The 19,087-nt window shown below is 37.1% G+C and overlaps 1 protein-coding gene across 16 annotated transcripts in view; it reads right to left on the reverse strand.

The window, feature by feature from the left end:
* SOX6 (SRY-box transcription factor 6) overlaps positions 1-19,087 on the reverse strand; it is a 638,471-nt gene that overhangs the window by 65,892 nt on the left and 553,492 nt on the right. For all 16 annotated transcript variants that reach the window (XM_063092518.1, XM_063092517.1, XM_063092516.1 and 13 more), the window contains one exon: positions 16,694-16,881. In XM_063092518.1, the coding sequence (XP_062948588.1) occupies positions 16,694-16,881 (188 nt within the window). The remainder of the gene's footprint in view (positions 1-16,693; positions 16,882-19,087) is intronic.

Below are 19,087 nucleotides of genomic sequence, written 5' to 3' on the forward strand. Positions count from 1 at the left end.
AGAGCAAGACGTGGCTCTTCCTTCAAGTTACCAATAACAACAGCCTAACAGTGTAGTGCATTAGAAAGTACCGAATTCATATAGAGAAGGGTTGGTATTTGAACCTAGAGTTAGCTGCATGAATTCTCAGCATTTCTACTTTTTTAAAGTCTGTAATAGGGGATAACAACAGGTAACAACAATCCTGTCCTCACAGGATTATTGTTTTCTCTTTTTTCTCTCTCTCTCACACACACAACACATACTTGCTCATACACAGAACCTCTGGGTTCCTTAGCCAGGCATTCAAGGCTTCCATCATCTGAACCCTATCCCTCTCTAACTCAGAGCCCACTGCTCTCCTGATTGAACTGTCTTCCAGGATTATCCCTCTATGAAGAGACACATGCCTCACATCCATGCTCATGCTAGAACCCCACCCGGACACTCCTCTCTGCATACTCTACCGTGCCTGTTCTTTCTTTGAAGCATTTCAAGTCTTTCCTACACAGAACCTCTCTTTCCACCCAATCACTGATCAGCAGGGCCTCCTTTTATCTTTATGAGTTTAATTACCCTTGCATCTCCTATCACTCATTTGGCACTTGGACCCTTTATTGTCTGGTTCACTTTTATGCCTCTATCCTGTCTCCCAAATCAGACTACACTCTCTTTCAGGGAAAAAAGGGACTAGTCAATATTTCTCTGAATCCTAAGCACCTAACATAAACCCCATATACTGACTGGTGAGCACTTCTTACCTAACATCCTGTGATGTCATATGGTTGCAAACAACAGTAAGATGGCCAGAAGAATATTTATTTGCATCTACCTTACTTGACATACATTATCATATTTTATCTTTCCACAACCTTATATGGTATATTTATCAATTCTGCCTTCCAAAGGAGTAAACAAAGGCACAGAAAAGTAAGTCCCCAGGAGACATGGATCATAATACATGTGTTGTTGAAGTGAAAAGATCATTAATTAGGCTGTGAAGCTGAGATTTGGACCTAGGTATGACTGACTTCAAAGGCTCCTTTTCCTTCTTTCATTCCTGATGTTTACCTAGACCTGGAGAAATCATTCCATGACAATCACATCAGTAGTCTAGAATAAGAAAGACTAACTTTGCTACCAACCTCTCTTGCAGGAGGGTTATTAAGACCAGAGAGCTCATGGTCTTAAAAGAATAGAAATGGTAAAGCAATGTTATTTTTCAATGTAAGAGTTCACTAAAATGTTTCTTTAAACTAGAGATGATGCTTGCCTTCTTGTCTCCATTTTACCGATGGGAAAATTGAGACTAATTTTATTAATATTTTAATATCAACATAGGCAAGAGGACCCCAAATTTATGATTTCTCTTTTCATAAAAATTATGTTGACTCTCAAGATGGGAAGAGAACAACTTAGAGTGATCTTCTTTGTTGAGAACTACAGGGGACTCTTGTAGTCTAGCAGATATGAGAACTAAGGCCACTGGGAAATAAATTTTATAAGACACCCTTTGTGTTATTTCAGAACCAATGCTGTTGACATTATTTATAAAAATATATAAAGGGCAAATCAGGGTTGCACCAAAAATAAAAGCAAGCATTTCCATCCATAGTGGGAAGACAGCACTTTGGGAAATTCTAATCTTAGTTGCAAATGTCAAAGATGGCAAACTGGATCTTAGCTAAACGTGAACTTCTGCCAGAGTGCTCCCAATGGCACATTTTTGACAACCAGATTTAAGAAAATGCTAAGAAGGAAACAGTGGTGGAGAGAAAGCATAAAGCACATCCAGTGTGCAAAGTTTACACATATCTGCTTATGCAGCCCTTGGTCTACCAGCCAAAAATGTAAATAAGTATATCAGTACCTAAGACAGTAAAGAGAAGAGAGTAGAACACACACAGAGAGACTTAAATAGACAAACATACATATACTATCACACAGACAGTCTCACATACACACCCAGGTCAATAGACACAGACAAACACACAGATTTAGAGAAAGACCCAGACAGGGACCCAAAGACATAGCTACAGATACACAAACAGACAGACACTCATTCAGACAGACACACGGACACGAAGAGATACTGAAAAATACAGACATCCTCACAGATGCACACAGACAGGTAGACATACAGCAGATACCTACACTCACAGATATAAACAGGCACAAGGATGAACAGATAGCACCCCCCCACACACAAACACACGGAGTAGATCCATACAGAGATTTAGACCTACAATGAGAAAGACACACATGAACACTCACAGATATGCACACATAGATAGCACACTCACATGCACACACACACATTTACATGGAGCCATAGCTAATATGTGGTCTGTGAGCTTGTATTCAGGGCTCAACAGGACACATGCGCAGAGATTGGTATTGGAGAGAAAAATGAAGTCCATCTGCTATTCTGAAAAGAATGTGGGATTTGAAAACAGGCCTCAACTTTTAACACTACCTGTGTGAATGTAAGCAAATGTTTTGAGCTCTTTGAACCTCATCCTCATCTGTAAAAAAGAATGATAAAAATTATATTTCTAAAGATGGTTGTTAGGAATCAATGCAATTAGTGTGAAAAAAAATGCTTTGCAAACAATTAAAAACTCTGACATTTTAGTGATTGTTATTACCATGTTCTTAAAACTGCAACTGGCAAAGAAGGCTTCTTAAGAAAAGAAAGAGGAAAGTATTATCCATCTCATCCACAACTATGAAGACTTAAGCAAATCTTTGAAAAAATTGAGCTATAAGGAACTAAAAATTCATATAAAATATAAATACAGAAAATTCTATTACTCACATTAACTTAGATCAGCTAATATTATATTGAGTGCCTGCTATATGCCAGAAATGAAATATTCCATTTAACCATATAAAATGATTGGTCAAGTTATCATGTACAATATATGGCATACTTGGCATCAATATTGGCAAGAATTATAATATAACAATATAAGCAACACTAAGATTTAACACTTGGAGACCACATGAGGCTACAGAGTCACCACCATAAATATCTTAGGATCACATGACCATTGGCCTAGAATATGGAAAGGACACAGGAGTGAGTGTCTGGGAGACAGGGGTCTGGTCCCTTTGTTACCAATACCTTGCGATTGGATTTCACTTCATTTCTCTCTGCTTCTGTTTCCTTATGTAGAAAACGAGGGGCTGTACTAAATGATCTGTAAGGGCTGATTCAACTTTTCTTATCATGTGATAGATTGAGGAAGTGCTGGCTAATACTGTTTCTGTTGAGAGATCACTAAATATATGCATTTTTACTATATTTCTTTAAAAATGGAAAAATTTCATAACTTTATATCTCTAAGGCGAAAAGATCTATCATCCCTGGACTAGAGAAAATGTGGTCAATTTACTATGATTCTCTAAGTACAGAAATCGATTAAGAGATTTCCTGCAGAAATCCACGGACAGAGCTGACATTAGATCCCTAATTCCCAGGGCAAAGATCCCTGAGGAAAATCTTCAGGACATACTGAAGCCAACATCCATAAAATGAGATGGCAAAATCTGAAGAAAGTTGACATAGCTTTTAAGCAAAGCACCTTCCTCTCAGCTCAGGGAAATCCAGGTGGATACAGTTCCCCAAAGGCATGCAGACAACACAGTGTATTTTCAAGTGGTAGCTTATGTTTATCTGAGAAATATAAAAATCAGAATTTAGCCAGATTCTTTGTTAGACTTTGAAGGCAGTTTTTATTTTGTCAAGGAGCTTTCTGAAAATTTAAAATAGTTTAGAATCTACTCAGCCATCCTAAGGTCGTGTTTTGAACCCAACTTGAAATGTTCAAGTTTTACTAGACTTCTAAAAATATTATCATTTAAATGTCAGTCTTATCTTTAAAATTTTCCCCACAATCAAATGATTTCAAACTTAATATTTTGTTTTGATGATAATCATAACTATATGGGGTTTTTTTCTTTAATGTGCATTTTTTTTAAATAACTGAAAAATTCCTGACGACAGGTTTTGATTATTTTCTGCAACTCAGATTTTAAAAATTGTTCAGTACACTGGGTGGATTCTAAAGACCATCTAGGTGGGACTCATCTAATTTGGAGGTTGAGAATTATTCACAAATACTTTATTAATTTCCTTATGTGGGGGTGATACAGCATTAAGTCACTTGACACTAAATTTGTGATCTATCCTTCCTGGGCAAATTGGTTGTCTTTCCAGTGGAAAAGTCTGACTTCCAGGACAACAAGATAATCTCTAAGCTCAGGAAGAGTAAGAATGCAAAAGAGTCTAAGGCAGATTTACATAAATATCGAAAGGAGTTCCATCTACTAAGACCATCTTCTGGTCTTAGAAATCCTACAAAAGAGAAGGGAATGGTTTTTTTTTTTTTTTTTTTTACGGCATGGTTCTAGGAACCTGGATTATAGTTCCTTCATTAATCCTCAAACAACCAAGGGAACTAACTGTTATTAATCACAGATGAGAACACTGAGGCTCAGAGAGGTCACGGAGCTAGAGAGTAATGGAAGTATAATCTGAAGTCGAGGTCACTGACTCCAAAACACATGCTCTTTTCACTCTTCCACACTTCTCTAAAGTCTCTCCCACCCTTTATTTAAACTGCCACCCTGATATTCTTGTTAAAATGTAGTTCAGATAAAATGTGCGCTACCCACAAATACTGTCAATGGCTCACAATTATCTAAAAAGATAAAACTTAAACTAGCCATGGCAACATTCTGTTTCAGTCTGCCTTTCTACCAATTATGTGTCAGGTACTGGACAAGGTTCCTTATACGGATTAGTTTATTAAATCATTGCAACGAATCCTTGTCCATAGAAACTATGAATATTACATTTCTCAGATGGAGACATCTGAGCAGTCTACCTCCAAAGCCTTTGTTCTTATCCACAAGCTTAAGCAAGTGGATGGAGAAGCTAAGAAGGAAGGAAGGAAAGGGTGAGAAGGGGGGAAGGAGGGAAAAAGAGAGGAAAGGAAGGTGAGAGGGAAAGAGGAAAGAAGGGAGAAAAATGCCTGACATGTATATAAGATATTTTATTAGGAGGTTGAATATTGTATCATTTAATTCTCAAATCCTGACATTTTTACAGATAAGAAAATTGAAGCTCTGAAATATTTAGTAAGTGATAAAGCCAGTATTAAACTTTGGGGAGGGGGGGAGGGAGAAGGGAGGGAGGTTTTGGTGATGGGGAGCAATAATCAGCCACAATGTATATTCACAAAATAAAATTTAAAAAAAAAATTAAAAAATTAAAAAATAAAAAAAATTAAAAAATAAAAAATTATGGACCCAATAAATAAATAAATAAATAAATAAATAAATAAATAAATAAACTTTGGTTACCTTTCCATTACACACATCTAATACTGTGCTTTGTATATAATAAGTACTTAATAAAAATGGAATGGAATTGAAAAAAGTATGTCCATGAGATAAAGTACAGAAGCAGAATCAGTCATGTTACCCAAACTAAGACAAAGAAGCTAGGTAAAAATGAATATAAAAGATAAATGAAAGGTCTGTTAAAAAACGGCCCTGAAAAATTACTGTGGTACTCAAACTGAGTACTGTAGTAACATTCTTAGGTATGTCTCATGAGGACCCACAGGAGAAAACCCACGTTTCTCCTGGAAAGCTGTTTCATTTATGTAGTAGAAATACTGTGAATCTTGCAACACATTTCCTTTTTGCCTGATTACCAGGAAGCTCACAACCAAGTCTGTGGTTACCCCTTTAGCAATAAGGTAAATATGTATGACAAGAATTTTTGTGCACTTACCTTATCCGCTTTACTTTCCTACCCTTAATTTTTCTTTCCCACTATCTTCTGTCTATTTAGTATATCTGTTGTTTGTTGTTTTACTGTAATCACTGCAAACCACCCAAGCTTCTTTTTGCATCAAGGTGAGGTATAAATACCAATAATAAATTTTATTAACTGTTTTTCTCCTTAATTCAAATAGAATAAAACCACTAGTCATTTCTAAATGTTGACAATGTCTGATCAATGAAGACTGTAAGTAAAGTTAAGGTAAATGCAATTAAAACACATAATGCATGTATTTATATTGCATGATCTAGAATAGCATATATTCAAAGTATCCTCCCCAGAAATCTCAAAAACCCTTTCAGAGGGTGGACTACGCCCAAACTATTTCCACTGTAATACTAAGATATTGATTGGCTTTTTCATTCCTATCATCTTTTGAGTGTAAAATAGTTTTCCAGAAGCTATACTGTAATGATTTAATTTTAATGCAAAAGCAGGTTCAAGAATCAAGCTGTCTTCTAATAACTCAGATATTAAAGAGATTTGTAAAACCATAATATGAAGCCATTTTCTATTTTTTTTACTTTGAAAATATAGTTAATACTCAAAAATGTTATTCATATTAACATCTATTGGGTTTGTTATTTTAAAATAAATATTTTAGTTTTAATATCTAACATGATAAATAGTGATAGCTATATCTCATATAAATCAAAACTCTTTAGGCACTCAAATAATTTTTAAGAGTACAAAAGGACTCTGAAACCAAAGAAGTTGAGAACAGCTGGTCTAGTAGGACTAAGAGATTAAATCCAGAAGAGATTAGATCTAGAAGGATTAAGGATTAGAAAGTACCTGCCATAGTGGGAGGTTAGGTCTATAAAATCCTCATAATTAGTAAGTTTGCTCCATACATACCAAAACCAACAATTCTTCCAGAAAATGTATGTAAAATTATTAACAGGATGTATTGAATGTTAATCCTTTTACTAGGAGATACATTAACTGGATGTGGCCTTTTGACAAAACACATATAAACGAAACTAAAAGCTTTATATTTGCTCCTACCCCACCCCATCTCTAGGAAGTACCTTGAACCTTCTAATCCTGTATAAATTCTCACCATTTTTTCTGTTTACAGTGCAGAGAAGGAAAGAGCTAAACAAGTTTGGTTTTTTTTTTTATGAATTAGGCCTTAAACCAGTAGCTAGGCAACCAATCAAGTAGCCCTGACAACAAAAATAAAAAGAACTTAATGATTACATTCAGCCAGGAGCCTACATACAGCACTACATAGTGGCCCAGCGTTATCGGTTCAAATGCAAAATCCAACATTAATAAAACTTACTTTACTTTTTTCCTAATGCTATAGCATTTTTGATCTGCATATTCTTTTAAGAGTATAAATATAACTTCATTTCAAGGAAATGTGCATGAAACACATATACCTTGTACACTTGAGCTCATGATTTTAGCATTCATTCACTTCATTAAAATTGATGTTTGAAACTCAGATGTGTATCTTGTTTTAGATTTGAAGTAAAATTGCTCTATAAATCTCAGAGATGTAGGGAACAAATGAGGTGATGGAGAGAGGGCATGCTGGAGTAAAGAGCTGCTCTTAGTTTCCTCATCTATGTCACAGGAATAGTAGCAATACCTACATCCCTGAATTTGGAAAGGTTCAAGAGAGACAGTACATTTAATAATACTTTTGAAGCATGGAAGCACTATAAAAATATTTCTTGTCATGATATGAAAAGTACTACACAAATGTTGTTTTTTTTTTAAACTGACTACTGCTCTGCTTTGCAAATGAGGATGATTACAATTAGAATTTGTCCCCTTACTATAAAATCTCTAATGTGCTCCACACTCACAGCACAAGTTGTTGTTATCTTGGGAATAGGGTGACATAGAAAAGCCAACTGCTCACAAAAACGACAATCCTGATTCATCAGTACTATATACACCTTTGAAAATAAAACCTCACTAGTCTGTGAGCTATATAAGCTCATTCATTTCAAACACACTTTGCTAAATAATTTGCTCACAATCCCCTTTCACTTATTGTTGTACGGCTATATTGATCTTCTGTCTAAACTTATCCTGTCATGCAACAATGAATACCTGAATCAATTGTATAAATAACAAGGAGCTATGGCAATTGACAATGTGAAGCAGAAGACATCCAGTATGTTTTTCTTTTTCAATAAAAGGGGGCAGTATTACATCAGTGTAATACTGATGTACCATTCCGGTATTTTTGCAAAGTATGGGTGAGGAGCAAGAATCTACCCTTGCAAAAAATGAACACCAGCTTTTTGAATAAATAGGAACAAGTTTACAATGTGCCTCAATGATTGGATTATTATTTTCTTACTTTGTTGAAACATACCATTTGGGCATGAGAAATGTATATAGTTATCAAGCATCAGGTAAAGTATTTTTTTAAAGCATAGATTAAAATTCTGCTTTTGTGGAAATATATTAAAGAATATATTAAATTAGTAGGAACAAAGCTCCCTAGCACATTACCATAATCAAATTTGAATGTTATTATCATGTTGGCTATGACCAGATCCTAGCAGGTAGCTGGTATGTACAATTTACTCTAAGAATGGGGAAAAAAAAAAAAAAAAAAAAAAAAACCTACATATTTTTGACTTTCTAAGAACTATCTAGTAGTAGCTTACTAACTAAACTTCCACTCTATCTTAAGACATTTTGGCCCCAAGAAGCAATACACCAGTCCATTCACCAGTGAAGAGTATCAAAGAGAGAAAAATTAATAAAATTAACAGATCTGCCAAGTTGCTTGAGACTGAGATCTTAAAGTAAGAAAGAACCCAATATTAATTGAGCATCTCTGGTGCAAGATATGTGTTCTACATATGCATTTCTTCAAAACAACACTTCAAGAAAAGGACAATTATCTCCATTTTACAGATATGGTCATTGAGGCTCAGAGAGGTTAAGTAATTTACTTAAGTAACACAATTAGAAAAAAACACAGGGAAAAACTGAGACCCAGGATTATTCAACTTCAAAATTCATGGTCTTTCTAATCTACTATGTGGCCTCTAATTCTATTACTGCTCCTGACCTAGCCACCTACTTTGTTTCTTTGTCTATACCATCATCACTAAATCCTCTTTTTCCTGATTAGTATGTTTCCAGAGCCAGAACCAGCAGACACCATGGCATGGAAGAATATCCTATCCCAACAGAAGGTGACAAGTATACAGAAAGCAGGAAGTTCAATGCTTTTCTGCTTCGTAGTTTTTGTTTATTTATTCCCTGCCTTATTTCACCAAAGGTTTAAGATTGCCAATATAAAAAGTATTTTTGTATGTAATAGGTTAAATATCATAGAAAATTAATAAATGAATCCAGTATTGTTCTACAAGTGAAAATACATTACCTAGGAATCAGGAAAGCTGAGATTTAAATCCTGCCCTGCCACGAATTCGCTATGACTGTAGGTTTTTCTATTATGTAAATTGAAGTGATTCCACCAGATCAAATGTAATGTTCCCTTCAGTTCTTTCACTCTACAGTTTTAATCTCATCAATATACTTCAGAGGCAGGTAAAATGTGATCATAGTTACACCTGATGAGGTCAAGCACTTTTCTCAAGCAATTTCTCAAAGATGAGGAGAACAGCAGCTCAAGCTATATGCATATAGATTTGTGATCTGGCTATTTATAAGCAGCTATGATCAGTAGGTAATCAATCTACTGGCTTACATAATACCTATGCAGGAAAGCGCTCTAACCAATCACTAAGTCAGCATTCAGACACCAAGAAGGTCAGAAAAGTTACGCACACTCTTTAACATCGATCCATTCATTAAGACCAACCCTGACATGCCTCTCTTCTAGCTAGATGCCCTTATTTAACTCTGAGGACATTCAGAAGCACTCTAATTAAAATTCTGCTGTGTATTGTCATGACTAAAATACTCTCTATCTTAGAGATGTCAAAACAACAAAATTTGGTAAGCAATTAGCCTATAATATGATCTAATTGCACTGGTATTTAGGGATGGAGATGGTTGGTGTTCCTGGTGTGGAAAGCTAAAAACCAGGGCAGTAACTTAGACTTCTGCTGGCAGGATACTCACAATCCATAAACAGAAGCTATGTTGAAATGATGAAGCATAACAGCTCCTAAGGCGCCGTTACAGTCTATTGTTCCTGCAATCTATATATTTAACAGCCCTAAATATCCTGTGACACAGCCAACCAGAACAACTCCATTGGTGCTGTTCTGGCCTATCAAGTCAATAACATTTCATTTTAAAGTGCCAAAATAGGGATTTATCTGATAAACCTAAACACACCATAGATAAACATGTATTCATATGAATGTACTCATATATGCAATCCTATAATGTGGTATAAAGATACAAGCATTCCTGTGCCTGTGTAGTAAATGTTTGCCCACATTTATGATACATACAAAGCCTGTCTTATATATGTATTGCTAAATGTAACCCATTACTGTGGACACTATGATGAGCTGCCCAGATCACCTTTCAGGAATGAAAGATTTATTCCCTCAGCTGCTGGGAATGCTGTTGGAGTCAGCTCTCAGCTGTTGGCCCTCTTCAGCATTGTCTCAGCTGAAACGAGTCACCCCATTCAAGGTCATGTCCTCTTCCCAGGGTAGCCCTTATCCAATAACTGGTTGACACAAGTATATGAAAGCTCACCCCTTTGCCCCAACTTGGGACAATTCTGAATGGCCATGGCAGCCTCGAAGCTTCCTATGGGGTTGCCTAAGGCCTTCATTGAGACTGCATCACAGCACAACCTCTCTTTCTGCCCAGAACTGATTTGTCTTCTCCCTTTCACTGGTGGCAATCCTAAAAGCACTCCCTAATAGACCTGTGCTCTAATCTCCATCTCATGGTCTGCTTCCCAGAGAACCCAAACCTGTGCTTCACTCCTTTGTAAAGAATGTCCAAATAAGAGAAAGAAGAGATATGTTTAATAAATTGTAAGGTTTATGACAGCAGCGCTGCAAAATTATCTAAAACTGTAATCTGGGTTACAAAGAAGAAATTCATAAATCTAATTTGTGGATCTTTATATTTAGGGAAACTGAAATAATTCCAAGGTGGAGGATTTTGAAGACAGTTAAACTGAACTTGCCATAATCTTTTTCAAATCTTATCTCACATTATATGTTTACCGTCTTTGGCTCAGAAGAAAAGCTGATCCCCAGAAGAAAAAGTAGTGTCCCATCAAACCTCATAAAACTAAGATGTATATTTTGATTATAAGAAAGCCAAAGCTACCATCACAGGAGTCCTTTAGCTCTGTTCTTAATTTACTCTGACTATAACTAACCTAACAAGTGAGGATAAATATCTATTCTAGACACTAAACAAAACCTAGAGAATCACAAAATATGTGTTCAAAACAGTGACATTATTCAGAAGAGGGATCATGTAAGGACAGATCATGAACAACACATCCCTAAATTTGATGGACTTTTTCAGTGCCCAAAGCTCAACCCCTATAAAGTTACCTACTGAGACAACAACTCCCTTTAACCAAGAAACCAGGGTTTCCTGGCTCTGTAGAAACCACTTTGGAGCTTAACTTCAGGAGCTCAGTTACATATTTTAGATGAAGTTTGGATTCTTTTTTTCAATCTTAATCTCATCTCTCATCTTTTCCCTATGTCTTCCAAAGCAAAGTTTTATCATTTCAAACCTCAGATTTCTTCCTCCCAAGTGAATTAAGAAAGGCCAATGAGAAATACTTAGAAGTTTGAACTTTAATTGATGATACAAATTCAACAATACAGGGTGATGATCAGATCAGGACAGTTAGCTTAATCATCATCACAATACATAATCATTCTTTGTCTCCGTTAACCAATTTCTCACTAATTTCTCATTACCCCCCTTTCCCCCTCCCCTCTCCTTTTCCACCTCTAGTAACCACAGTTCTGTTCTCTTCTTCTGAAAGTTCAATGTATTAATGTGATTGGTCAACTTTGTACCCCACAAATATGTATAATCAATTACCTTTCGATACAAAATAAATTGGGGAAAAAAGTAAATAAATAAAAATGGGCATTTCATTTGTTATTAATAAATGTGTGGTATGTGTTTCATATATTATTGTTTGTGTATTAAATGCATTAAATTAAGATATACAGGAGAAAGAAAAAACAATATAGGGTGCTATTGACTAATTTCTGTGTCCCCTCAGAACCCATATGTTGAAGCCCTAATCTCCAATGTGATGATAATTGGAAGTGGGCCTTTGGGAGACAATTAGGTTTAGATAAGGTCATGTGGGTGGAGCCCCCATGATGGAATTAATGCCCTTATAAGAAGATAAAGAGACCAGAGCTCTTTCTCCCCCAGGTGAGGACATGGGAAGAAGGTGGCCATCTACAAGTGAAAAAGAAGGCCCTCACCAGAATCTGACCATGCTGGCACCCTGATTTTGGCCTTCTGGCCTCCAGAACTGTAAGAAATAAATTTTTATTGTTTAAGCCACCCAGTTTATGGTATTTGTTATAGCAGCCAAAGTTGACTAAGACTTAAGGTCACAATATCAAACAGAGAGACTCACTCCTGGAAGCAAGATATGATTTAGCCCTGCGGTTCTCAACTAGGAGTAATTTTGTCCTCTTTCCCTCAGTAGGAGACATTTGGCAATATCTGGAGACATATCTGGTTGTCACAAAAGGTGTGTGGGGTGGGGGCCAGACAGCCCACCCCCCCCATGACAAAGAATTATACAGCCAAAAATGTCAATATTGCCAAGGTTGAGAAACTCCTATTTAACCTAATAAACCAACTACACCCTATAGAATACTTATAAGATCCCGAAGTTTCCATAGCTTTGTATATTAACTCAATTGAAAAGGAGTTAAACTGTGTGAGTTGGTTGGCCAGTATGACAACATACTGAGAAAGCTGTTTCCTTCTGCTGATCCTCCCATTACTATATGAGGATCTCATATCTGTGATGAAATAGTATGTTTGTGCCTTACACCACAGCAGTCATTGATGAGCAGCAGCCATGGCTCTGACCTAATCCATGGCCATGGACCTCAACAAGCGTCACAAGGTGAGCAAGAATGTGGGCAAGCCCAGGTACAGCCGCTGCCATCACCATGATCGCTGCCTCCTCACCAAGCATACCAACTTCACATGGGACATGATCCAAAAAGCATGTGGCTTTGCCTCATACAAATGATGCACCATGGAGCTGCTCAAGGTCTCGGAGGACAAGCGGGCCCTCAAGTTCATCAAGAAAAGGGTGAGGACATACATGTGTGCAAGAGGAAGCGAGAGGAGCTGAGCAATGTCCTGCTGCCATGAGGAAAACAGATACAAAAAAAGGACTGAAGCACCTCCTCCACATGTGCCTAATAAAACCTTTACAGAAAAAAAGAAACAAAAGAAACCCTGCACATTTGTCCTTCATATTCAAGGGTCACCCATGATTTAGTTTAAAGGTATAGGAAAAAAGATAAAGTGCCTACTCTGTACCAGGAGCTGTTCTAGGTGCACTCACATATATCTTCCTTCATTAAACCTAAATCACTACCCTCATTTTACAGATGAAGAAACTGAGGTTCAGAGACCTTCATCAATCTGCCAAACATCACACAGCTGGTAAGTGACAACTCAGTGACTACTATTCTAAGTGAGAATATATATTTTTAAACTCATTAATACTTTCTTGTCTATGCAAAGAAAATTTCTGAATCACTAATGATTGTTATTACTCAAAGAAAATTTCTGAATAATTAATAGCTTTTAAAGGGTGAAGAGGGTGATCAGCTTTCTTACCATACATCTTTCTGTATTATTAGAATTTTCAGTAAGCATATGAGGTTACTTCAACAAGTTGATGGAAAGATTCGTATTATAGTTTAATTCTATTTTCCATGAACTTTTTGAAGAACGCTTGTATATCACTTTCCTTTGAGAACTAATAAATAAAAATAACGTGAAAGACTGAACTAAAAAATCACTGACATGCTTCTCAAGCTAATTTTTAATGAACCCTCAGCAAAATTGTAACATAAGAGATGATCCCTAGCACATGAATCCATTCTAACCCAATTTCCCACTCAGTATCCCTATGCTAAAACTTGTTCACTTAACCACATTTCAAAACAGGATCTTATAAAGTTATTCACATTAAGATTAAATCTGTTATTATTTCATGTTATTTTCACTGAATAGAAGACTTTTTCAGGTCAAAATATGACTCTATGTTTATGTCTAATATCAGATTGGTAGAAGAGGTTTGGGGGCAAGGCTTTTCTTCTCTTTTGGTCCTGAAACTGCACTCTATACATAACCATCTACTCAGGCAGCTCTTAAGGATGGCCTCTGCCTTGTGAGCCCTCTGTCAAGGCTCCAAAATGGGATGGGACAGAGTGGAGAATGGGGCAATTAGTTATTGAGGGGAACCATGACTGGCATGGACAACTAATCCCAAGTACACAAAAGTTTATGGCTTGAAGGCACCAAAAGACCCACCACCAATACATATATGAGGGTACTTCAAAAGTTCATGAAAATATTCATATTACCTTTCAATTCTATTTGTCCATGAACTTTTTGAGGTACCCTCATATATACATAATTCAGTGTAGTGAGAACTGAGGGTAAAGTCAAATTCTTTCCTAAGCTTTAGAAAGTCATCACTCTTTCAGAGCTAACCTTCCTAATTTGTGTGAGTGCTTTGATCACATACATGCTTTGAGAGTCCCAGCATACTCCCATTCCCTCAAACCCCTTCCCAGACCCCTTACCCCAGCTCTCTTTGACTATAGCCAAAGACTACTGTAGAATGATCAAGGGTGAGAAGTTGATTCAGCGTGAACAATATCCCGTATCCCACTGTAATGGCTTGAATTGTGCCCCCAAAAAGATATGTTCAAGTCTCAATCATTGGTACTGAATATGACCTTATTTGGAAACAGGGTCTTTGCAAATGTAATCAATTAAAATAAAGTCACACTAGATTAGGGTGGGCCCTAAACACAATGAATGGTGTCTTTTGAAGACAAAGACACACACAGAGGGAAGGCAAACTTGGAAGAGGGAAGCAGAAATTGGAGTGATGCTGCTACAAGTCAAGGAACAGCAAGGATTGCCAGCAACCATCAGAAGCTAGGACGATGCAAAGTAGGATTTGTCTCTGGAGCCTTCAGAGGGAGCATGACCCTGATGACACCTTGGTTTGGGACTGGACTCCAGAACTGTGAGAATAAATTTCTGTGTTTTAAGCAACCCAGTTTGTGGTAATCCATTATAGCAGCCCTTGGAAATTACTATACCCACATTTTCAGATTGTCACATGACCATACTTTTTGAGAAGGAAACACAGGAAAACAAACACACACACACACACTGGTTACAGCTATGTATTCAAATGCTTGGGTAACAGCACACATGACAACATGTTTTCCTCATGAAGTGACTTCTTCCACGTGCTAATTTTAAAATCCTTCTAGGAACTGTGGAAACTACAGTTTTATTCTAATGAATGGAGTCTCTACCACAGCATCCAAGTTAGAATTAGGAAGGACTGAAACAAAGATGAGACTCTTGGCCCCAACTTCAATAAGTTATATTCTTAGCCTTTACAGAATAAACATATGAATGAAAATAATTTTTTAAAAATTTACTCCAAAACTATTACCAAAGACATTGTCCATCATGACACTTATTTGCCCTCTTTTTAAAAATACCATGTTTCATTGTATCAGATAATCAGAATTTTTCACCCAGTCACTACATAGCCTCTCCACTGGTCTCCATGTTTCCATTCTTAACCTCCTATAGTCCATTCTTCCACAGTAGGCAGAATGATCACTTCATATGTAAATTAGATCATGTCAATGCCCTGGACAAAACCAGTCTAGGGATTCCCATCACACTCAGAATAAAATGGAAAACCTTTCCAGGGCTTGCCAGATCAAAAATGCTCTGTCCCAGGCTATCACTTTGACTTCATGTCCCCCTGCTTTCCCTTCTTTTGCACCACTCTTGTCACACCAGCCTCCTTGTTGCCGTCCCTGCACTCTAAGGGCCTCTGAGCTTATTGTTCCCCCTTCCTGGGATGCTCTTCCTCCTGTTCTCCATATGACCTATACCATTGCTTCATTCAGATCTCAACGTCACTTCCTCTGAGAGTCTCACCACCCCTTCTAAAATAATAACCCCATAAGTCCCTATTCCCTGAATTGCTTCTGCTTTTTTCTCATGGCATTTATTTACCTCCTGACATTACATTATATGTTTAATTGTTTATTTTTTCATCATCTGTGTTCCCTTAGTAGAACATAAGCTCTCAGGGATTTTGGTCAGATTTGCTCACTGCTGTATCTCCAGTGCTTAGAACAAAGTCCATCATAGAATAGGTACTCAACAAATAATTTCCTGAATCAAAAAATGAATGAATGCATTTTACAAATTGATTTGTTTTGTTTTTTGCCCTGGTTGATAGGAATCTTAATATTAAATTTAATGGTGAATCATAATAACATCCTAGCCTTCATTGTGAGCATACATGCTTCTTCCTTTTTTACTACAATGATATTCTACTCTTATTCTATTAATATCATGTATCTCCTTTATTATATTTCTAAAAATTTTGGAAGGTGACAGAAAGACACACCAATAGGCAGATAGGTTGGGTGCCTGGGAGGCAACCTACACTAAGTGGGAAAGGGTGTATTTGTTAATTAGCAGTAATACTTAAACGTGACACATAACAGATTTGAGTAAGATACAAGACAGCCGTCAAGCTAGAAACCCAAATCTTTGGCTACAGGTTGATGCTTGGAAGCCTGGAAAGAGCTAGATAAGAGTAAGCCAAAGGGTACAGCAGATCCAGTGAAAGAGGGAAGCAAGTTTTACCTTTTCATTCCTGCAGTTGTTCAGCCCCATATTATTCATGGAGGACAGTTTCCCATCAACACCATGTGGTTGTTGTTGCTGTTGCTCTCGCTGGATCTGTTCTCGCATCTTCCGAGCCTCCTGAATTGCTTTCATCACTGTATCCTGATCCCCAAACAGGGCAGGGGAGTTGAGACTGGATAGGATATCTGCACATATAGGATGTATTATTAGAGGGTTGTGAGGTGAGACTCAAAAAGTAATGCTACTATCCACTCCCCTGTAGAATATTGTATTCTCCTATCAAGGAAGGGGCACATTTGCTATTAAGAAAACTGTACAATAGTATGCATAGAGCATAAAAAGCTAGAGTAAACAAGCTGTGCTCGGTATTTTCAGCCCTTGGAGGAAATCTCAGCACTCCAGTCTCTCTAGGTTCTGTCTACCCACCTCCTCACAGATGAAGGTTCCTAGATTCCAATTGTGTATATATTGAGAGAAGATATCTGTTCTTGCTGTATCTACAATTAGCCTACAATCTTGCCACTTCTGTGGGAGAGCAGTGGGGAGAAAGGGGGCGGTGAAGACGAGGAGAAGGCAGAGATGCCTATCCAGGCTACCCATTGTATTTGGTGTGCTAATGCAAGAAAGCTGTTTCCTGCTTAGCAAAAAAAAGAAAAGAAAGAAAGAAAAGAAAAAGCTTGAAGCTACATGTGTGCTTTAGTGACATAGTATCTGTGTATTCATATGTCCACTGCAGGAGAGGGGGGGTGGGAGAAATACACTGCACTCTCCACTCCCCAGTTGCCAGCTGGTTAATGAGGCGTTCTTCTCCTCGTGTTGCCTCAGTTATTTACCAAGAGAATGACAACCCATTCCCCACACCAACTCGAACACCCACTGCTCACAGCTCCCTGTCTTCATGACAGTGAGGCTATAAGTGTGGAAATGATTTCCACATAAGTACCAAGCTTCAAATAAAGTGAGAATAAATATTACCTCCATTATATTTCATGCAACACAGAGGGAAAAATTCAAAATTAAACTAATTTTCCTCCATATCTTGCATTTCACTATAGGTAAAATGAATATTTTGCATAAGTTTTTCGAGTTTTAGACAAAAAGAGGGCAATCAATGATTGATAGATTTCAGCTGCTACGAAAAATTTTAACATGCTCCACTTGTTCGAGGCCTGGTATGAGCATTTCATAGCACATGTACATAGGGATGTGTGCGTGGGTGTGTGTGTACACACCTCACATAGACAGATGGGACAGAGGAAACCAGACTACAATCAGGCTCACACGTGCATAGGCATTTGAGTTTGGAAAAAATTCCCAAGAATCTTTATGGAAAACTGAAAAAGACAGTCACTTTTCAGGATATAGAAAACTCATATCTTTTGTTCTGGAGCTTTTTTGATAAAAAGACCATTTTCATCCAGTATTATCTAAACCAGAGTGCTGTCCAAGCACAGGTGCTATTACTCCAGCCCATTTCTAGCTAAGAAATATGCTCTGCATATCTTATTTTCTTACGAAAATAAGTTTCGTAAGAACTAAGGCCTGTGACATAGTCGTCTCTGTCCCTCACAATGCTCAGTACAGCAGACAAATGCTTTCCAAACAAAATTCAGAAGTGGATTATAGGAGGGCCATTTCAAGATCAAGTCTATTAATTATGTTGGCTTTTTTCCCTCATCTCACAACTTCCGAATATCCAGCCAACGGATATTCTTCATATTCACAGGCTAGAAATGACTCACTTCTCTCTTCTACGCGAATACCACTCCACTGTCTTGGGGTGAAAACCTCTGGGTCCCTGAAAGAGGCATCCTGTCTCAAAATGAAAACAGGCCACTGTCCCAAATTCCAATGAGGAAGACTCACATCTTACTCTCAGAAGATTCACTCATACTCAGTAAAGTTCAGCAAATATTCCAACTGTGAGTTTACAAAAAGAACACTGATTTATGTGTACGAGGACTTGGGTTTAGTCCTGGTCCTGTTATTAGCTATAGGGTTATAAGCAAGTCATTCTACCTGTAAGAACCACAATTTACTTTATCTGTACAATGAGGGTAATAATAACACACTAACCTAACTCATAAGATTATTGTGAAAAATCAAATGAGATAAAATAAGCAAGAATTTTTTTTAACTGTAAATGGCTACACTTACACATTATTTCATCTATTGTAATAACCATTTCAGACTCCAGGATTCAATAATGCAAGGAAGGTAATATGGGGAAGAAATGTTAGGTCTAGTCCCTAATCACTTTGAATCTCTGTATCTGTACTTGGAAATTAAGAGATTTAAAGAGTATAGTAACAATAATGTTAGTACTTATTTAGCATTCTCCCACTGACAGTGCTTTCACATTTATTTTTTTATTCCACTGATATATGTATA

The sequence above is a fragment of the Cynocephalus volans genome, chromosome 4 (genome assembly GCF_027409185.1).
Source record: "Cynocephalus volans isolate mCynVol1 chromosome 4, mCynVol1.pri, whole genome shotgun sequence".
In the NCBI taxonomy this organism is placed as follows: domain Eukaryota; kingdom Metazoa; phylum Chordata; class Mammalia; order Dermoptera; family Cynocephalidae; genus Cynocephalus; species Cynocephalus volans.